The sequence below is a fragment of the Macaca fascicularis genome, chromosome 7, assembly GCF_037993035.2.
Source record: "Macaca fascicularis isolate 582-1 chromosome 7, T2T-MFA8v1.1".
NCBI lineage: Eukaryota > Metazoa > Chordata > Mammalia > Primates > Cercopithecidae > Macaca > Macaca fascicularis.
The window spans coordinates 102605055-102628233 of record NC_088381.1 but is presented as its reverse complement, the minus strand read 5'-3'; the positions used below and the strand labels follow the sequence as shown (position 1 = coordinate 102628233).

At 38.3% G+C, this 23179-nt stretch overlaps 1 protein-coding gene across 4 annotated transcripts in view; it reads left to right on the top strand.

Moving 5' to 3' along the window:
- BAZ1A (bromodomain adjacent to zinc finger domain 1A) overlaps positions 1–23179 on the top strand; it is a 129560-nt gene that overhangs the window by 70863 nt on the left and 35518 nt on the right. For 3 of the 4 annotated variants that reach the window (XM_045397525.2, XM_065547489.1, XM_065547488.2), the window contains exons 7-12: positions 3748–3882; positions 5551–5650; positions 6335–6501; positions 15479–15574; positions 16352–16490; positions 18313–18459. In XM_045397525.2, coding sequence (XP_045253460.1) covers positions 3748–3882; positions 5551–5650; positions 6335–6501; positions 15479–15574; positions 16352–16490; positions 18313–18459 — 784 coding nt within the window. Of the gene's footprint in view, positions 1–3747; positions 3883–5550; positions 5651–6334; positions 6502–15478; positions 15575–16351; positions 16491–18312; positions 18460–19339; positions 20225–23179 lie in introns of those variants that run through there. The other variant, XM_073997225.1, reaches the window with a different exon arrangement.

Genomic DNA, 23179 nt, shown 5'->3' with positions numbered 1-23179 from the left:
ATTGCACACCAAGTAAAAAGTTAAATGGTAAAACTTAAAGTAATTTTTTAAAATACAAAATATTCAACTTTTATTGGGATAAAGACACACCAAGTAAAAAAAGCAATAGAATGGAGCCTCATGCCTGTAGTCCCCGCTACTCCTAAAGCTGAGGTGGGAAGATCATGTGAGGCTGGGATTTCAAGTCCAGCCTAGGGAATGTAGCAAGACCCTGTCTCTTAAAAAAAAAAAAAAAAAGCAGAAACAGCACGTACCTGGGGCCTGTCAGAAGGTGGGAGGAGGGAGAGGATGGGGAAAAATAACTAATTGGTACTTGCTTAAAACCTGGGTGATAAAGTAATCTGCACAACAAAACACCCATGACACATGTTACCTATGTAACAAACCTGTAAATGCACCCCTGAACTTAAAAGTTTAAAAAGGCAGTAGAATGGGTTAGAGAGATGTATGCATTTGTCACAAATCATCTCCTGCATGTGTAAGATTTGTGCATTTCACTATATATACATGTTTAAAAAGAAGAGAAACTTTAAAAAAAGAATGAGTTTATGCGAAAAGTTAACATTTCAGGTCTCTAGAGACAAGATTGATTTAAAAAATGGACACTTGGTTAACTATTGGAATAATAAAGTTAAATCTAACTCAAAAGAAATGAAACAAATTTTAATGTTAAATATGACGAGGTACTTAGGAGAAATAGAAAAAAAATACCAAGGATGAGATTGAGCATAAACATAAGTTTTAAAATGTCATGCATAAGTGAGCCAAGATCGCGCCACTGCACTCCAGCCTGAGCAACAGGAGACTCCGTATCAGGCAAAAAAAAAAAAAGTCATGCATAGATTTCAAGGGCAAGCACTGGGGGAAAAATGCCTTGAGTAAATATAATGAAGAACGCAAATTAACTAGAAAAACATATGCACCCCAGTAGGAAAATGGTCAAATAGATATGATTAAAATTCACAGTGGAAGAAATATAAAAACTTGAAAACGTAAGATAGCGTCATCTGAAAAATAATTTTTTAAAAATGTGAGCATATTTATGTATCTGCCTTGATAAGATTCAATTATGCTCTATCTATAGCATTATCAGGTAGCCATATTAAATGATGCTTACAAAAAGTTTAATGATTTAAAACTTTTTTAATGATTAAAACTTACAAAAAGTTTTAATGATCTAACCAATAAATGGTTAGAACAGTGCCTGACACTTGGTAGGCAATCGATATATGTGAATAGTTGTATATGTGTATTGTAAACACCAGTTGGCCAATTTCTCTAATTTATAAAGATTTCTTACACATCAGTGAGCAAAGATGACCCAATTGGAAAATGGTGATAAAAGAAATCAGCAAATATTTCACCAAGGAAAAAGTCAATGAACATGGAAAGAAGATCAACTTTACTCAAATAAATGGGAATTAAGGTCACAATAAACATTTTTCACTTAGAGTGTAATAGAAGATTATTAATGGATATGCTGGTGTATTAATCCATTCTCACACTGCTATAAAGACATACCTGAGACTGAGTAATTTATAAAGAAATGAGGTTTAATCAGCTCATAGTTTTGTGGGCTGTACATGCTTCTGCTTCTGGGGAGGCCTTTGGAAGCCTACAATCTTGGCAGAAAGCAAAGGGAAAGCAAGCACATCTTCACATGGCTGGCAGGAGAGAGCGTGAAGTGGGAGGTGCTACGTACTTTCAAACAACCAGATCTCATGAACAGCAAGGGGGAATTCCGCTCCATGATTCAGTCACCTCCTACCAGGCCTGTTCTTTAACACTGGGGAGTACAATTCCACATGAGATCTGGGTGGGGACACAGAGCCAAATTATATCAGCACAGCACTTTGTGAGCAAGCACACAAAGTTTGATAACCAGTTTTGGTGAGCATAGACTGCTGTTAGGAGTACCTACAAGTACACAAAAATGTGGGTCTTGTGTATTGTGTGTATGAATAAGAAACTTTGGCAATTAATGTACTAAAACGTATTTTGGCCTTTATGAGTGTATATATATTTGAGACGCAACCACCCATGTGCTTTATATTCATATTTAAGGTGCAATTCTGTAGACAATTACATAATTCTATTCCATAGATAATCCTGTTATCCCACATAATTCAGAGATTATGTGGGATGGAATATGATCATTTTAATGAAATCTTCTTTAATGTGAAATTTTGATAGATTCTTGATTTATTACATGGCCAGAACTGGTTGAATTCTAGGTGTTTAAAGCTGTGCTCTACCCACAAAAATAATTATACACAAAATACCCTTTTCTGTTTTGTTAACTTTTTGTATTTTGTATCATCATTTTCTCACACATTTCCTGAAAGGTATTTCTGTAAATGGCATTTGTTTTCATTTGCTTGAGAGGAAGAATGATGATCTTGGCCATTAGGTCAAAAATAACAAAAAGTCTAGGGTTGCACATGGATAAAAGGTAAGCAAGACTGGGCACAGTGGCTTATGCCTGTAATCCCAGCACTTTGGGAGGCCAAGGCGGGCAGATCACTTGAGGTCAGGAGTTCAAGACCAGCCTGGCCAACATGGTAAGACACTGTCTCTACTAAAAATACAAAAATTAGTTGGATGTGGTGGCACACACCTGTAATCTCAGCTACTCAGGAGACTGAGGCAGGAGAATCACTTGAACCTAGGAGGCAGAGGTTGCAGTGAGCCGAGATCACGTCACTACACTCCAGCCTGGGTGACAGAGCAAGATTCTGTCTCAAAATAAATAAATAGATAAATAAAATTAAAATAAAAAAACTTTAAAAGGCAAATTCTAGATACAAGGTAAAAGGAGATAAACTCTTGGATTTAGTAATTATTCTAGAACCACACCATTTCTGGCAAGAATAAGGTTGACTTCTGAACTTAAATTCTTTGTTTAAACTTTATAGGAATTTGCAAGTATTTCTGCTTTTATCAGGACTAGAGGGATGTAATGGGAAATTTGATACATTAAGTATTTAAATTATTACTCTACCCTGGGAGGAAAATCTGAATAAATGTTCAGCAGTTGGCAAATGGTTACGAAAAATTTATCGGGTTAATACAGTGGATTTTTAATGTTAAATATATGGATTGATTATTCATTTACATAGAAAATCTCACAAAATTTGTCAAAGCAAAATAAAGTATTGTATAATATATAATTTTGAAATACAAGAAACTGTACAACCATTCTTGAGGTATTTTATTGTAATGTAATCTTTGAATTGTGGTTTTCTTTCTGGTAAGGCTAATTAATTATATAGTGGAAAAAGGATTGGTTAAACCAATTAAAACGTATTTTACTACACAATAATGCATAAAATTCTAATGTTTTTATCCTTATTTTTTTTTCTTTTTTTTTTCTGAGATGGGGTCCAGGCTGGAGTGCAGTGGGGTGATCTCTGCTCACTGCAACCTCCACCTCCCAGGTTTAAGCAGTTCTTCTGCCTCAGCCTCCCAAGTACCTGGGACTACAGACATGCACCACCATGCCCAGCTAATTTTCGTATTTTTAGTAGAGATGGGGTTTCATCATGTTGGGCAGGATGGTCTCGATCTCTTGACATCATGATCTGCCCGCCTTGACCTCCCAAAGTGCTGGAATTACAGGTGTGAGCCACTGTACCCAGCCTATCCTGGTCTTTTAACAGCATTAATAGTGGCCATATGACATGTTAGGGCATATCTGTATATTGTTTACTAATGTGTTATTACTGTACCCTATGTCTTTATGTTAAGGCATCATCTCTTTCAACGTATAAAATAGCAGAACAAGATTTTTCTTATTTCTTTCCTGATGATCCGCCCACATTTATCTTCAGTCCTGCTAACAGACGAAGAGGGAGACCTCCCAAACGAATACCTATTAGTCAGGTAAGTAGAGAATTGATTAAAACTACATTTTCACTGTTAGTAAAACAGTATTCAGAATCAAGAAGTATGTTTGTCTCCCCTCACATCCATAGCCTAGAGGAAGAAACTCATTACCTCACCAAAAAATATGTGAGTATGTACTATATGTTGATAACTGCTCAGCAATGAGGCTTGTAGAAGTTTCAGGTGTGAATTAGATATGACTTTCATACCACAAGGATTTTATACCAAAGTGGAAGCAAGCACATGAGCAATTACTGAAATGTAAAGCAGGGAGTAAACTATGGGATTGAAGTGTAAAATAGGAATAAATTCTGACAGGAGGAAGTTATAGGGGGTTTTTAAAAAGCAATAATGCAGCCGGGCACAGTGGCTCTTGCCTGTAATCCCAGTACTTTGGGAGGCTGAGGTGGGTAGACATTTGAGTCCAGGAGTTCTAGACTAGCCTGGCCAACATGGCAAAACTCTGTCTCTACTAAAAATACAGGAGCCTGAGGCACAAGAATTGCTCAAACCCGGAAGGCAGACAGAGGCCAAGGTTGCTGTGAGCCGAGATCATGCCATATTGCACTTTAGCCTGGACGACAAAGCCAAGACTCTGTCTTAAAAAAACAAAACAAAAAAAACCTACACAAGTTAATTAGGTTAGAGACATTATTCTTAGAAGAAATAAAATAAAAATAAAATTTGACATTGGCCACAAGAATGTTTCTGGTATGTCTTTTTTCTGCATCTTTCATATTTGATATTTACACCATCTAGTTTATAAAGTAAGCTGAAAGTTTATAAAGCATTTTTAAGGCTCTTTCTATGTATTACCAATTTTTCCTGAGATATTCTTGTAATAATTTATAGAGCTACAGAGTTAACTCATGTTCTGTGTATTACTAAGATTAGAGTTATTAACAATTCAGTTGCACTTTTTTTTTTTTTTTTTTTGAGATGGAGTCTCACTCTGTCACCCATACTGGAGTACCATGGCACAATCTTAGCTCACTGCAACCTCCACCTCCTGGGTTCAAGCAGTTCTCCTCCCTCAGCCTCCTGAGTAGCTGGGGCTGCAAGTGCATGTCACCACTCCCAGCTAATTTTTGCATTTTTAGTAGAGATGGGGTTTCATCATGTTGGCCAGGCTGCTCTCGAATGCCTGACCTCAAGTATTCTATCTGCCTTGCCTTCCCAAAATGCTACGATTACAGGCATGAGCCACTGTGCCCGGCCCAATTATACTTTAGAATAAAAACTCATTTTAGACTGGGCATGGTGGCTCACACCTGTAATCCCAGCACTTTGGGAGGCAGAGGTGAGTAGCCCACTCGAGGTCAGGAGTTCAAGACCAGCCTGGCCAATATGGCAGAACCCCATATCTACTAAAAATACAAAAAAAACTTAGCCGGGTGTGGTGGCACATGCCTGTAATCCTAGCTACTCAGGAGGCTGAGGGAGAAGAATCACTTGAGCCCAGGAAGCAGAGGTTGCAGTGAGCCGAGATCACACCACTACACTCCAGCCTGAGGGATAGAGCGAGACTTTGTCTCAAAAAAAAAGAAAAGAAAAGAAAAAAAATCATTTTAGTATAAAGAAAGTGTAATTGCTGAAAGTTTTAATTTTTTTGCTTTTTATTCTTACTATAAGAACCAGGCATACTGGTGTGGTTTGTTTTTTTAGGAGGACAATGTTGCTAATAAACAGACTCTTGCAAGTTATAGGAACAAAGCTACTAAAGAAAGAGATAAACTTTTGAAACAAGAAGAAATGAAGTCACTGGGTGAGTTTTAACATTCTTTCCAAAAGCTGATTAGGAATAAGAAAGAATATTTCTCTGTGCCTGAGTGGGGGATATTTCTGAAATGGCATGTTCCTGGTTAATTGTTTTGAAGTGCAGTTATTTTTTCTATCAGATAACTATTGTTTATTTGTTTGCTTGTTTTATATAAGACCACTTCATCTCTTAAAATTTCATGGTCTTGCATATGCCCTATTAAATTGCTTAGTGCTAGATTAAGCAGAAGTTTGAGTTTCCGGGGCTTACAAACTGGGGCTATTTTGTTTGATTCACAAAGCCTTTTAAAACATTGCTTCCCAAACTTGAATATACATATGAATCACTTGGGGATCTTGTTAAAATGAAGATTCTAAATTAGTAGGTCTGGTTGGGGAATGAGATTCTGCATTTTTTAACAAGGTGATGATAACTTTGCTGCTGGTCTTCAGATAACACTTTGGGTATTAGGGCTTCCAAAGGCACATATATGTTTGTCCCAATACTGTAGTTTGTCATAAACTTAGCCAATTTGCTTTTCCTATTTTAATCACCTGCTGGTTCCCTCTAGGAATTTTGAGAGTCTCTACTAATCTCATTTATTTCAAGGATTCTGTCGTTATATCAAAAAAAATTGCCAAGTGTTCTTTTTTGTCTATATATAGTTCTAAGTTTGATTTTTCTCCACAGCTTTTGAAAAGGCTAAATTAAAAAGAGAAAAAGCAGATGCCCTAGAAGCGAAGAAAAAAGAAAAAGAAGATAAAGAGAAAAAGAGGGAAGAACTGAAAAAAATTGTTGAAGAGGAGAGACTAAAGAAAAAAGAAGAAAAAGAGAGGCTTAAAGTAGAAAGAGAGAAGGTATTCATTTGAGTATATTAGCTATACTCTCTACATATAGTACTGCTACTTTACATATCTACCTCCATGGTTGATTTTCAAATGCTTTTACTACTTTCTTTCACATTTATGAATGTGCATAGAAAGCTGATTGTTTTATCTCCCTTTTGCTTTGGAAAATTTAACATGCCTTTACACATCACTTAAAACCTCTTTTAGAATGCAGTTCTAAATGATTTCATTGTTTAGACTTCCAAATTTAGGGAAGATTATATATGTAAAAGTTTGTATGTAAAACTTTAAGAGGTAAAATACACAGTTTGAAAAATAAAATAGGCCGGGCGCAGTGGCTCACACCTGTAATCCCAGCACTTTGGGAGGCCAAGGCAGGCAGATCATGAGGTCAAGAGTTCGAGACCAGCCTGGCCAGCATGGTGAAACCCCATCTCTACTAAAAATACAAAAATTAGCTGGGCATGGTAGTACGCACCTGTAATCCCAACTACTAAGGAGACTGAGGCAGGAGAATTGCTTGAACATGGGTGGAGGTTACAGTGAGCCAAGATCATGCCACTGCATACCAGCCTGGGTGACAGAACAAGACTCTGTCTCAAAAAAAAAAAAAAAAAAAAAAAAAACAAGAATGTAGTACTGTGTTCTTATCCTATTTGAAAAATAAGGTGTAATAATAGTGTTTCATCAAATCTTTGATTGTGGTCTTGAGTGGTACGTATTCCTTAGAGAATTCTATAGCTGGTTTCCTCCAAAGTCAGTCATTTTCAGAGATTTCTCGGGATATTCACAAGTAGCCTTAGAGGATCATGTTACATGCTCCGTGCTCATTTTAGTTGTCTGTAGTCTCCCTTGAATTTTTTTTTTTTTAAATGTCTAGGGTACATGTGCACAGTGTGCAGGTTTGTTACATAGGTATACATGTGCCATGTTGGTTTGCTGTACCCATTAACTCGTCATTTACATTAGGTATTTTTCCTAATGCTATCTCTCCTCCTGCTGCCCACCCCACAACAGGCCCCTGTGTGTGATGTTCCCCACCCTGTGCCCAAGTGTTCTCATTGTTCAGTTCCCACCTATGAGTGAGAACATGCGGTGTTTGGTTTTCTGTTCTTGTGATAGTTTGCTCAGAATGATGGTTTCCAGCTTCATCCATGTCCCTGCAAAGGACATGAACTCATCCTTTTTTATGGCTGCATAGTATTCCATGGTGCATATGTGCCACATTTTCTTAATCCAGTCTATCATTGATGGACATTTGGGTTGGTTCCTAGTCTTTGCTATTGTGAATAGTGCAGCAATAAACATACATGTGCATGTGTCTTTATAGCAGCATGATTTATAATCCTTTGGGTGTGTACCTAGTAACGGGATGGCTGGGTCAAATGGTATTTCTGGTTCTAGATCCTTGAGGAATCGCCACACTGTCTTCCACAATGATTGAACTAGTTTACAGTCCCACCGACAGTGTAAAAGCATTCCTATTTCTCCACATCCTCTCCAGCATCTGTTGTTTCCTGACTTTTTAATGATTGCCATTCTAACTGGTGTGAGATGGTATCTCGTTGTGGTTTTGATTTGCATTTCTCTGATGGCCAGTGATGATGAGCATTTTTTCATGTGTCTGTTGACTGCATAAATGTCTTCTTTTAAGAAGTGTCTGTTCATATTCTTTGCCCACTTTTTGATGGGGTTGTTATGTTGTTTTCTTGTAAATTTAAGTTCTTTGTAGATTCTGGATATTAGCCCTGTGTCAGATGGGTAGTCTGCAAAAATTTTCTCCCATTCTGTAGGTTGCCTGTTGACTATGATGGTAGTTTCTTTTGCTGTGCAGAAGCTCTTTAGTTTAATTAGATGCCGTTTGTCAATTTGGGCTTTTGTTGCCATTGCTTTTGGTATTTTAGTCTTGAAGTCTTTGCCCATACCTATGTCCTGAATGGTATTGCCTGGGTTTTCTTCTAGGGTTTTTATGGTTTTAGGTCTAATATTTAAGTCTCTAATCCGTCTTGAATTAATTTTTGTATAAGGTATACGGAAGGGATCCAGTTTCAGCTTTCTTACATATGGCTAGCCAGCTTTCCCAGCACCATTTATTAAATAGGGAATCCTTTCCCCATTTCTTGTTTTTGTCAGGTTTGTCAAAGATCAGATTGTTGTAGATGCGTGGTGTTATTTCTGAGGCCTCTGTCCTGTTCCTTTGGTCTATATATCTGTTTTGGTACTGGTACAATGCTGTTTTGGTTACTGTAGCCTTATAGTATAGTTTGAAGTCAGGTAGCATGATGCCTCCAGCTTTCTTTTTTTTATTTAGGATTGTCTTGGCAATACGGGCTCTTTTTTGGTTCCATATGAACTTTAAAGTAGTTTTTTCCAATTCTGTGAAGAAAGTCATTGGTAGCTTGATGGGGATGGCATTGAATCTATAAATAACTTGGGCAATATGGCCATTTTTCACGATATTGATTCTTCCTATCCATGAGCATGGAATGTTCTTCCATTTGTTTGTGTCCTCTTTTATTTCGTTGAGCAGTGGTTTGTAGTTCTCCTTGAAGAGGTCCTTCACATCCCTTGTAAGTTGGATTCCTGGGTATTTTATTCTCTTTGAAGCAATTGTGAATGGGAGTTTGCTCATGATTTGGCTCTCTGTTTTTCTGTTAATGGTGTATAGGAATGATTGTGATTTTTGCACATTGATTTTGTATACTGAGACTTTGCTGAAGTTGCTTATCAGCTTAAGGAGATTTTGGGCTGAGATGATAGGGTTTTCTAAATATACAATCATGTCATCTGCAAACAGAGACAATTTGACTTCCTCATTTCCTAACTGAATACCTTTTATTTCTTTATCTTGCCTGATTGCACTGGCCAGAACTTCCAATACTATGTTGAATAGGAGTGGTGAGAGAGGGCATCCTTGTTTTGTGCTGGTTTTCAAAAGGAATCCTTCCAGTTTTTGCCCATTCAGTATGATATTGGCTGTGGGTTTGTCATAAATAGCTCTAATTATTTTGAGATACGTTCCATCAGTACCTAGTTTATTGAGCATTTTTAGCATGAAGGGATGTTGAATTTTGTTGAAGGTCTTTTCTGCATGTATTGAGATAATCATGTGGTTTTTGTCATTGATTCTGTTTATGTGATGGATTACGTTTATTGATTTGCATATGTTGAACCAGCCTTGCATCCCAGGGATGAAGCCCACTTGCTCATGGTGGATAAGCTTTTTGATGTGCTGCTGGATTCGGTTTGTGAGTATTTTATTGAGGATTTTCACATCGATGTTCATCAGGGATATTGGTCTAAAATTCTCTTTTTTTGTTGTGTCTCTGCCAGGCTTTGGTATCAGGATGATGCTGGCCTCATAAAATGAGTTAGGGAGGAGTCCCTCTTTTTCTGTTGATTGGAATAGTTTCAGAAGGAATGGTACCAGCTCCTCTTTGTACCTCTGATAGAATTTGGCTGTGAATCCGTCTGGTCCTGGACTTTTTTTGGTTTGTAGGCTATTAATTATTGCCTCAATTTCAGAACCTGTTATTGGTCTATTCAGAGATTCAACTTCTTCCTGGTTTAGTCTTGGGAGGGTGTATGTGTCCAGGAATTCATCCATTTCTTCTAGATTTTCTAGTTTATTTGTGTAGAGGTGTTTATAGTATTCTCTGATGGTACTTTGTATTTCTGTGGGATCGGTGGTGATATCCCCTTTGTTGTTTTTTATTATGTCTATTTGATTCTTCTCTCTTTTCTTCTTTATTAGTCTTGCTAGTGGTCTATCAATTTTGTTGATCTTTTCAAAAAACCAGCTCCCGGATTCACTGATTTTTTTTTAAAGGGTTTTTTGTGTCTCTATCCCCTTCAGTTCTGCTCTGATCTTAGTTTTTTCTTGCCTTCTGCTAGCTTTTGAATTTGTTTCCTCTTGCTTCTCTAGTTCTTTTAATTGTGATGTTAGGGTGTCAATTTTAGATCTTTTCTTCTTTCTCTTGTGGGCATTTAGTGCTATAAATTTCCCTCTACACACTGCTTTAAATGTGTCCCAGAGATTCTGGTACATTGTGTCTTTGTTCTCATTGGTTTCAAAGAACATCTCTATTTCTGCCTTAATTTCGTTATTTACCCAGTAGTCATTCAGGAGCAGGTTGTTCAGTTTCCATGTAGTTGTGCAGTTTGGAATGAGTTTCTTAATCCTGAGTTCTAATGTGATTGCACTGTGGTCTGAAAGGCAGTTTGTTGTGATTTCTCTTCTTTTACATTTGCTGAGGAGTGCTTTACTTCCAACTATGTGGTCAGTTTTGGAATAAGTGTGATGTGGTGCTGAGAAGAATGTATATTCTGTTGATTTGGGGTGGAGAGTTCTGTAGATATCTGTTAGATCCGCTTGGTGCAGAGCTGAGTTCAAGTCCTGGATATCCTTGTTAACCTTCTGTCTCGTCGATCTGTCCAATATTGACAGTAGGAGTTAAAGTCTCCCATTGTTATTGTGTGGGAGTCTAAGTCTCTTTGTAGGTCTCTAAGGACTTGCTTTATGAATCTGGGTGCTCCTGTATTAGGTGCATATATATTTGGGATAGTTAGCTCTTCTTTTTGAATTGATCCCTTTACCATTATGTAATGGCCTTCTTTGTCTCTTTTGGTCTTTGTTGGTTTAAAGTCTGTTTTATCAGAGACTAGGGTTGTAACCCCTGCTTTATTTTGCTTTCAATTTGCTTGGTAGATCTTCCTCCATCCCTTTATTTTGAGCGTATATGTGTCTCTGCATGTGAGATGGGTCTCCTGAATATAGCACACTGATGGGTCTTGACTCTTTATCCAATTTGCCAGTCTGTGTCTTTTACTTGGGGCATTTAGCCCATTTACATTTAAGGTTAATATTGTTATGTGTGAATTTGATCCTGTCGTTATGATGTTAGCTGGTTATTTTGCCCGTTAGTTGATGCAGTTTCTTCCTAGCATCAATAGTCTTTACAATTTGGCATGTTTTTGCAGTGGCTGGTACCAGTTGTTCCTTTCCATGTTTAGTGCTTCCTTCAGGAGCTTTTGTAAGGTGGGCCTGGTGGTGACAAAATCTCTCAGCATTTGCTTGTCTGGAAAGGATTTTATTTCTCCTTCACTTATGAAGCTTAGTTTGGCTGGATATGAAATTCTGGGTTGAAATTCTTTTCTTTAAGAATGTTGAATATTGGCCCCCACTCTCTTCTGGCTTGTAGCATTTCTGCTGAGAGATCCGCTGTTAGTCTTATGGGCTTCCCTTTGTGGGTAACCCGACCTTTCTCTCTGGCTGCCCTTAATATTTTTTCCTTCATTTCAGCCTTGGCGAATCTGACATTTATGTGTCTTGGGGTTGCTCTTCTCGAGGAGTGTCTTTGTGGTGTTCTCTGTATTTCCTGCATTTGAATGTTGGCCTGCCTTGCTAGGCTGGGGAAGTTCTCCTGGATAATATCCTGAAGAGTGTTTTCCAACTTGGTTCCATTCTCCCCATCACTTTCAGGTACACCAATCAGACATAGATTTGGTCTTTTCACATAGTCCCATATTTCTTGGAGACTTTGTTTATTTCTTTTTACTCTTTTTTCTCTAAACTTCTCCTCTTGCTTTATTTCATTAATTTGATCTTCAATCACTGATACCCTTTCTTCCACTTGATTGAATTGTCTATTGAAGCTTGTGTATGTGTCACATAGTTCTCGTGCCATGGTTTTCAGCTCCATCAGGTCATTTAAGGTCTTCTCTACACTGTTTATTCTAGTTAGCCATTCGTCTAGTCTTTTTTCAAGGTTTTTAAGCTTCCTTGGTGATGGGTTTGAACATCCTCCTTTAGCTTGGAGAAGTTTGTTATTACTGACCTTTCGAAGCCTACTTCTGTCAGCTCGTCAAAGTCATTCTCCGTCCCTCTTTGTTTTGTTGCTGGTGAGGAGCTGTGATCCTTTGGAGAAGAGGAGGCGCTCCAGTTTCTAGAATTTTCAGCTTTTCTGCTCTGGTTTCTCCCTATTTTTGTGGTCTTTATCTACCTTTGGTCTTTGATGCTGGTGACCTACAGGTGGGGTTTTGGTGTGGATGTCCTTTTTGTTGATGTTGATGCTATTCCTTTCTGTTTGTTAGTTTTCCTTCTGAGAATGAGGTCCCTCAGCTGCAGGTCTGTTGGAGTTTGCTGGAGGTCCACCCCAGACCCTGCTTGCCTGGGTATCACCAGCGGAGCCTGCAGAACAGCAAATATTGCTGCCTGATCCTTCCTCTGGAAGCTTCATCCCAGAGGGGCACCTACCTGTATGAGGTGTCATTTAGGCTACACAGGGGTCAGGGACCCACTTGAGGAGACACTGTCTGTTCTCAGAGCTCAAAAACCGTGCTGGGAGAAACACTGCTCTCTTCAGAGCTGCCAGGCAGGGACGTTTAAGTCTGTAGCAGTTTCTCCTGTCTTTTGTTCAGCTATGCCCTGCCCCCAGAGGCAGCAGGCTTTGCAGAGCTGCAGTGGACTCTGCCCAGTTTGAGCTTCCCCAGCCGCTTTGTTTACCTACTCAAGCCTCAGCAATGGGGGACAGCCCTCCCCCTAGCCAGGCTACTGCCTTGCAGGTCAATCTCAGACTGCTGCGCTAGCAGTGAGCAAGGCTCTGTGGGTGTGGGACCCGCTGAGCCAGGCGCAGGATATAATCTCCTGGTGTGCTGTTTGCTAAGACCGTTGGAAAAGCGCAGTATTTGGGCAGGAGTGTCCCAGTTTTCCAGATGCAGTCTGTCATGGCGTGCCTTGGCTAGGAAAGGGAAATCCCCTAACCCCTTGGGCTTCCCGGGTGAGGCGATGCCCCACCCTGCTTCAGCTTGCCCTCCATGGGCTGCACCCACTGTCCAACCAGTCCCAATGAGATGAACCAGGTAACTCAGTTGGAAATGCAGAAATCACCATCTTCTGCGTCGATCACACTGGGAGCTGCAGACCGGAGCTGTTCCTATTCGGCCATCTTGGAATGGAAACCAAATGTTTGTCAAATAGACCATTGAGTTGGTGTAGAAGGTCTAATATAAGTTTACGCCAGAAAACATAGAGAACAGAAAAATCACCAGAAATCTAATGGTAACATTTAGAGATAGAATTAACACTTTTTTTTTTTTGAGACTGAGTGTCACTCTCTTGCTCAGGCTGAAGTTCAGTGGTTTGATCTGGGCTCACTGCAACCTCTGCCTCCCAGATTCAAGCAGTTCTCCTGCCTCAGCTTCCCGAGTGGCTGGGATTAGAAGTGCCCACCACCATGCCTGGCTAATTTTTGTATTTTTACTAGGGATGGGGTTTCACCATGTTGGCCGGGCTGGTCTGAAACTCCTGACCTCAAGTGATCTGCCCACCTCAACCTCCCAAAGTGCTAGGATTACAGGCATGAGCCACCGCACCTGGCCAGAGATAGAATTAGCACTTTGATTTGTTTATTTCTAGTCTTTATCCTGTGCCTTAAAAAAACAGATCACTCACCATTTAAAGTTTTATATGCTTTTTTTAATCTAACATGATCATAAACATTCTTTCATGTTATTAAATAATCTTAAGTGGAATTTTTAATGACTGCATAACTCATTAAATAGTCCAAGTGCTTTAAATAATACTGCTGTGTTCAAATTTCTGAATAAAGTCTTCTTTTTTTTTGGACTATGTCCCAGGATAAATTTGTAGAAGTAGAATAAATCAAAGGGTAAGAATATTTTCAAAACTTTCTATACATATACATCACTAAATATTTCCCAAGCATGTGCTTATTTACACTGTTCACAACAATGAATTAGAATGCTAACTTTATTTGATCCTATAAGAATTATTTCTGAAGTTGGGGGTGGATAATTTATTTAAGCAGACTATTCAAGTTACAGCAAGTTCCGTAACTATCTAGGCCATTTTACGTTGAAAATTTGATGTGTACATCTGTTTACCTCTGTTGTTCCTAAATTTCAAAGAAGAGAATAATATAATAACATATTAAATATACTTACTGGAAAAAATAGTAAAATATTTTATTTACACTGCTTTATTAGAGACATTTAGCAGTTAATATTTATCTTGCAATTTCAAACACCAGAATCAAAAAGTAAGAGTTTCAAAAGACCAAGTGAGTAAGAGAAATAGCCTAAATTACAAGAAAGAAGTCCATCTATTCTAATATTGTTGCTTTTAATTATTGTTCCCTCTTTGTGTCTCTAGGCTGTTATCAGATTCAAATGAATCTTGAAAATAACAAATGTATTACAAATATAAGGGGAAGTTTCATTTTAGGCAGTCTAATAATTTATTTTGCTAGGATCTTATTGATAGGAAGTAGAGGGAAAGCTATAGATCAAGTCAGATTAAATTAATATTTATTCAAGAGCTGCCCAGGCTGGAGTGCAGTGGTGTGATCTCAGCTCACTGCAACCCTCTCCTCCCGGGTACAAGTGCTTCTTCTGCCTCAGCCTCCCGAGTAGCTGGAATGACAGGCACGTGCTACCATGCCCAGCTTATTTTTATATACATATATAAAATAATTCTATATTATAGACTTATTTTTTAAAAATTAAAAAAAATGTATTTGTATTTTTTAAAATATATTTTTATATAAATATATTTGTATCATATAAAAATATATATATATATATTTGTATTTTTAGTAGAGATGGAGTTTCGCCATTTTGGCCAGGCTGGTCTCGAACTTCTGACCTCAAGTGATCCACCTGACTCTGACTCCCAAAGTGCTGGAATTACATGTGTGAGCCACTGCACTCGGCCCATTTTCAGTCTTTATAGCATTATTTTGATAGGTATTATTTTGATCAGTGGTTCTAAAACTTTAGCATGTATTAAAAACCACCAGGAGGGCTTGCTAGAACACCAATTGCCAAGTCCTAACCTCAGAGTTACTGCTTCAGTAGGTGTGGGGTAAGGTCCAACTATTTGCATTTCTAACAAGTTCTCAGGAGATGCCAATGTTGCCATGTAAATTTCTTACATGAATTGTTACTAACTTTTAAAAATTTTTAGGAAAGAGAGAAGTTACGTGAAGAAAAGCGAAAATATGTGGAATACTTAAAACAGTGGAGTAAACCTAGAGAAGATATGGAATGTGATGACCTTAAGGTATAAACATGTTATGTGATGTTTGGCACACATAGGTTTTACATGCCTTATGTGGCTTTGCTGATGAAATCATTCTTTTATTTAATAGCAGCCTCTTTTCTTTATATTTAACCGAGAGAAAATAGCTAGTTAAGCAAATGTTCACACTTAGAATTCCAAGGTAGTATTGTTAGTGTTTTATAATCAGCTTTGATAATGGATCTTATTCTGTAGAAATAATAGGTCAGTTTGTGTAATCCTTAATAATCCAAAAACCACTGTAGCCAGGCATGCATTTAGCTTGATTGCTAGGTAAGGATTCCGCCTGTTTCCAGAAATGGCCAAAGTGTCCAAATCAAACTCATTCAACTTGGCTTATAAAGAACAATTTCTAAATCAGTGGATGGTAGATTAATTATGTTCCAAATCATAAGGAGATAGTACATTGAAGGTAGTATTTCACAGCTGATTTGACTTCAAAATGTGGGTTAAGAGACTCTTACCAGGAAATATAGTCAGAAATACACTCAGCCTAAAGTTATGTTCTTAGTAAAAGGAAGGAAAATGTTCCTTTCTCCCAGTCCCTTCTCAGGAACTGTGATTTAGTAAAGTTGGAACAAGTTCAGGACATCTATAATTTTAGAAGTTTCAAAGGTGATTGTGATAAACAGCCAGGGTTGAGAACCAGTAGCTTACAAAGAATAATGCTTAATAGTTAGGTAAAAAGTATGTCATCTCTACCTTTTAAGTTTTCCTTTTCTTGGTTTACATAGTTATATAAATTGTTTAATCTTTCAGGAACTTCCAGAACCAACACCAGTGAAAACTAGACTACCTCCTGAAATCTTTGGTGATGCTCTGATGGTTTTGGAGTTCCTTAATGCATTTGGGGAACTTTTTGATCTTCAAGATGAGTTTCCTGATGGAGTAACCCTAGGCAAGTGCTCTAGTTATCTATTGCTACATTATAGTTCATCCTAAACTTAGTGCCTTTAAAAACACAAGCCATCTCGTAAAGTTCTGTGGGGGCACTGGAGTTGGGATCTCTCTGGTCTAGCTAGATATTCAAAATGGCTTCTTCTCACACAGGTTCTGGTGCCTTGGTCCTCTTCATGTGGCCTTTCATCTCATCAGAGTATCTCATACTTATTATGTGGTACCTGGGGACTCTAAGAAGCAGGAAGCAGAAACTGCTAGCCTTCTTAAAGCCTAGGCCTGGAATTGGCACAGCCTTACTTCTGCCACATTCCATTGGTCAGAGCAGTGAGAGGCCACCTTGGGATTCAACAGGATGGTGGAATAGACTCCACTTCTTGAGCAGGGAGTGGTACATGGGTGTTTGCAGACAGGCTATTGCCTACCTTTAATTTGTAATTCTCTTTGGCCTGTGTACTTATATACTTTTACTTTGTATAAACATTTATAATGCGTTTAGTATAAGGAGAGATTTGGATCAGATTTTGAATTTTTGGCTGTCACATGGAAAAATAATTTTCTTAAAATCTGTGTAGAGACTTTGAAATAGAGAATTATAATGCCACTCTTTTTTTTTTTTCTTGAGACAGAGTCTTGCTCTGTCGCCTAGGCTAGAGTGCAGTGGTGAGATCTCAGCTCACTGCAAGCTCCACCTCCAGGGTTCAAGCGATTCTTCTGCCTCAGCCTCCCAAGTAGCTGGGACTACAGGCGCCTGCCACCGGGCCTGGCTAATTTTTTTCTTTTTCTTTTGTATTTATTTATTTATTTATTTTTTGAGACAGAGTCTCGCTCTATCACCCAGGTTGGAGTGTAGTGCGTAATCTTGGCTCACTGCAACCTTCACCTCCTAGGTTCAAGCAATTCTCTGCCTCAGCCTCCCGAGTAGGTGGAATTACAGGCACCCGCCACCATGCCCAGCTAATTTTTGTATTTTTAGTAGAGGCCAAAGGGTTTCACCATTTTGGCCAGGCTAGTCTTGAACTCCTGACCTTGTGATCTGCCCACCTTGGCCTCCCAAAGCGCTGGGATTACAGGCGTGAGCCACTGCGCCCGGCCCAATTTTTTTGTATTTTTAGTAGAGATGAGGTTTCACTGTGTTAGCCAGGATGGTCTCAATCTCCTGACATCGTGATCCGCCTGCCTCAGTCTCGGCTCATTATAGGTGTGAGCCATTGTGCCCAGCCTATAATGCCACTCTTATTTTAATAAAAGTGTATTCTTTAGGGGGGCTTTCAAATTCTTTTATTTCTCCTTATGAGCCGGATGAGGCAAGAATCACTGTGCCTTATAGATCAAGGAGGTCTAAACAGTGCTGGTTTAGGTGAGATGAATTAGATAAGAAACACTTATTTATGACTTAGACACAATATTAGGATTAAAACCTAATGCGGATAATGACCTCTCCTATGCACTATTTGCACATATATAGCCCTCAAGAACAGTGGCACAATAACAAATATTTGCATTGTTCAGATTAGAATAAAACTATAATTTTTAAAATGTGCCTTAATTCATGCCTTAAATTTAAATGAAATATGTTGATCTATTGAGGCTATTTTGACCTACTTGAATGAGGTGACTTTGGCTTATGATTTTATTGTATTTTATTGTAATTATAAATTGTTTCTTATTTTGGCTTGGATAATACTTGGTTATACTTTCATAAATTGATGCTTAAGAAAATAGGTGCACATACTATTGTTGATTACATGTTTATTCCAGTGGAGTTGTTTTTTCAGTACATGAACAGAACTTTAAATTCATTTTAAACATTTTATTCACAGAAGTATTAGAGGAAGCTCTTGTAGGAAATGACAGTGAAGGCCCACTGTGTGAATTGCTTTTTTTCTTCCTGACTGCAATCTTCCAGGCAATAGCTGAAGAAGAAGAGGAAGTAGCCAAAGAGCAATTAACTGATGCTGACACCAAAGGTCAGAGTTCAACATTATTGCTGATTGAACCATAGTAGTTTTGTAGTGAAACTAATTTTTGAAGGCTAATTTTAAATTAAATTGGCTTTTATGCTTATAAAATATAGTTGTTCAGGTTACCTGATATTGAATCATATGCTAACAACATATGGATTATGTTATAAAAATTTTGTTTTGATATAACCTGTGTCTGACAACCTTAAAGATATTTTCCCTCGATCTATCTTGCTTTTATTCCTTTAGACTTTCCCTATGATTTAGGAGCATTATAGATTTCATTGACCAGTATCTGTAATTCCAAGAGATTCTGCTAACTAGCACTGTAGCACTGTTTCTTTGTTTTTGGGGGTTTTTTTTGCCCCTAACTAAGGAAAAACTTTTTTTTTTTTTTTTTTGAGATGGAGTTTCAGTCTGTTGCCAGGCTGGAGTGCATTGGCATGATCTTGGCTCACCACAACCTCCGCCTCCCAGGTTCAAGCGATTCTCCTGCCTCAGCCTCCCAAGTAGCTGGGATTACAGACACCCACCACCGCACCCAGCTAATTTTTGTATTGTTTTTAATAGAGACGGGGTTTCACTGTGTTGGCCAGGCCAGTCTCGAACTTCTGACCTCGGGTGATCCACCCGCTTTGGCCTCCCAAAGTGCTGGGATTACAGGCGTGAGCCACTGCGCCTGGCCAGGAAATACTTTAATTGTAATTAATATTTTAAAATGAAAATACTACTGCTGATTTCATTTTAGATCTGACAGTTTTTACATCAGAGTTAAGTAAAATTTTACTTAATAGTTTGAACTAGGTAATTTGCCCTTTAAGTTCTGTACGCTTAAATATCTAGAGTCAGTTGTATGCTACATGTTAATGCAGGAATAATTCTTGGGGCAAACCCTTACATATTTTTAAAACAGTATGTTCACTATTTTGTTTAGGATTCACCTCAGTCAGAGGAAATGTTAAGCATTTCTAATAAGAGATTGATTTGGCCTCCTGAATAATACCCTGAACTTTACCATATATGAGATTTAGGACCAGAAACTTGATTAAACAATACTTGAGTGTGTTACATAAAAATTCACAGTAAGAAAGAACTGTTAGGAGACATCTTGATATCAGAATATTGGTACAGAAAGATGGGACATTCCTCCAGTCAGATAGTTTTGTTGACCTTAGATAATTCAAGGTCATCTTCCTTTATGCCTGGTCTCTGAAGCAACAGGATATTGATGAGTATGCACTGATGTTTGTTGCCTTTTGATTTTACAGCCTGAGTTCAAGCAAAAATATATTTATATCTAACTTGAGTGCTAACCACCATAGGTCCCTTATTAAGACCATTTTAAGCAATATGACCCCTATTGTCATCTCAGATAATTTAGTCAATTAAATGATATTCTTTTAGCTATTATATTTATTAATAGCCAACATTATAGAGTTATTGATCAAATTCTAACAATACAAGACATAAAGCTGTATTTAATTCCAGATTTGAATTGTGTAATTTTGGAAGTCATGGTGGAAAATAAAAGTGTGGTAAAAAGGAAATGGTATGGGAAAATTAGTATTATAAAGGAAAAATATATATAAGCAATGGTTGGTGTTTGAATTGCCATTACACACTCTTCTCTTCTCTTTTCTTTTTTGAGACGGAGTTTTGCTCTTGATGCCCAGGCTGGAGTGCAATGGCGCAATCTTGGCTCACTGTAACCTCCGCCTCCCGGGTTCAAGCGATTCTCCCGTCTCAGCCTCCTGAGTAGCTGGGATTACAGGTATGCACCACCACACCCGGCTAATATTGTATTTTTAGTAGAGACAGGATTTCTCCATGTTGGTCAGGCTGGTCTTGAACTCCCGACCTCAGGTGATCCACCTGCCTCGGCCTCCCAAAGTGCTGGGATTACAGGCTTGAGCCACTGTGCCCAGCTGCCATTACACTTTCATGATTGATCTGTGAGTTTTTAAAATAACTATTGCCTATATAGGACTGTGTATAAATATAAGGTGTATCTCTCTAAATAATATTGGCCACTAAATAAAAGTTTTAATGCTGTCTTTGAAAATATTTAGCCTGGGTGACATAGTGAGACCCTTGTCTCTACAAAAAATAAAACAAGGCTAGGCGCAGTGGCTCATGCCCGTAATCCCAGCATTTTGGGAGGCTGAGGTGGGCGGATCACTTAAAGTCAGAAGTTCAAGACCAGCCTGACCAACATGGATGGTGAAACCCCATCTCTACTAAAAATGCAAAATTAGCCAGGCATGGTGGCGCATGCCTGTAATCCCATACAGGCTGAGGCGCAATAATCCCTTGAACCCAGGAGGCAGAGGTTGCAGTGATCCGAGATCGCGACACCAGCCTAGGCAATAGAGAAAGACTCTGTTTTAAATAAATAAATTTAATTAAAATTAGCCAGGTGTAGTGGTGCATGCCTATAGCCCCAGCTACTTGGGAGGCTGAGGTGGGAGGATTGTTTGATCCTGGGAGTTTGAGGCTGCAGTGACCTGTGATCATGCCACTGCACGCCATCCTGGGACAGAGTGAGACCCTGTTTCAAAGGAAAAAAAAAAAAATATATATATATATATATATACACACACACACACACACACACACACATATATATATATGTATATATATTTAAATGTTAGGGAGGGAAAAAAAATAAGTCTGGCATTTTTCACTGTTTTCTCACTTCCCTATTATTTATGATTGACCACATTTTACGTGATGTAAAATAAGTGATGTAAGAGACTACATATTGTTTCATTTAATTCTCATACTACTCTTTTGAGGTAGATACTATTTTCTGCATTTTACATATAAAGAAACTGAGGCTTAGTTTGAAGAAACATGGCTAATAAGGAATTGATGGGATACAAGCTCAAGCAGTCTGATCTAGAGACTCATTACAACTGTGCTATGTTGCTTCATAATATGGTAAAGAAGTTGAAATTTTGAATATGTGTTTCCTCTGGCGTTGCCTGTAAAATTATCTGTCTTTGAGAAGATCTAATTTCTTTGGCCCTTGGTCTCCCTGTTTTTATATCAAACCTGAGAGATTTTGACTACCAATTTAAAAAATCTTATATTTAATACATCAGTTCCTCTCTTTAGTCTTATGAACTAAAAAGCCCTTCAAAGTATGGGAACAAGAGCATCCTCTTTATATAGAATAGTTTTGTGTATTTGTTGGATCATTGTCTAGTGTTAGAATTGTATGCACCTAATTCTAGATTATGATGACAATAAATATATCTGTTGCAGTTAGTCATAAAATACTGGATATAATTTGGCTATATTCTCGTGGTGTGATGTACCCAAGTGACTATCACTAAGCAAATCCTAGAATGATATTTACAGTTTCTTAAGAATGCCATATGATAGATAAAGAGTTAAAGAATATATTTTAGCATATTACTTTATTTAACACAATTAAAAATGCATTTCATTGGTTTTTCATTTCCTAAAGGCCTTTTTATAGCCTTTGTCTTAGGAAATTATAACTTTCTATAGATGGTATAGGTTGAATGTGGTGATTGCTGCAGGATGAGAGCCAACACACTTTTACAGTTTGTATCTAGGACTGTTGTTAATTTTGGAGTGCTCATTAATTAAATTTGTTTGGCTTTATATGTAAAATGAACATTGAGGAAATTTTAGATATAGTATTTTTCTGCTACAGAAGAATATGATTTCTGTCGTTTGGGCTAGATTAGGTCTGGTAGGAATGACTTTCGGCATATATGCAAATTTTATAGATAGCTTCTCCTGTGTGGCCCTATGTATGCTTGAAATGCCATGAAATTGTCAATGATTGTAATTAGATACGATCCCAGAGCTGCCTTTTTCCTTTAGTAAGGGACTGTTTTCTAAGGTTAATTTTGTCAGGCTTTGGACTTTGGTAGGAGAGTCATATAGTAGAAGGCTAAAGAACCACGGAAGATTAGCCTAGTGATTTTCAAACTCTAATCCAAGGCAATTCGTCAGTGCCACTGCAGGAGAGTTGGAAAGATGAAAAGGCAGAATTCTCATCTCCATATCTCACTTTAACAAGAGCATCTTTTATATTGAGTTTTCAAGAAAAAAAAAATTTTTTTTTTTTTTTGGAAGAATTTGAAAATGGCTGATCCAGACTCATTCCTTTAAGAAAGATGGGCCAGGCATGGTGGCTCATACCTGTAATCCCAGCACTTTGGGAAGCCAGGGCAGGCGGATTAGTTGAGCTCAGTAATGTGAGACCAGCCTGGGCAATGTGGCAAAACCCCGCCTCTGCAAAAAATATAAAAACTAGGTGGGCATGGTGGCATGCACCTGTAGTCCCAGCTACTGGGGAGGCCGAGGTGGGAGGATGGCTTGAGCCCAGAAGGCAGAGGTTGTAGTGAGGTGAGATCGCAGCACTGCACTCCAGCCTGGGCGACAGATTCAAACCCTGTCTCAAAAAGAAAAAGAAAAATGAGGCTGAGCACGGTGGATTACAAGGTCAGGAGTTCAAGACCAGCCTGGCCAAGATGGTGAAACCCTGTCTCTACTAAAAATACAAAAATTACCAGAGAATTGCTTAAACCTGAGAGGCAGAGGTTGCGGTGAGCCAAGATCACGCCACTGCACTCCAGCCTGGTGACAGAGTGAGACTCCATCTTCAAAAAAAATAAAAATGAACCCCAGATTAAGTGACTTGTCTCAAGGGCACATTATGAGGCACTAGTATAGCTGATACTAGAAT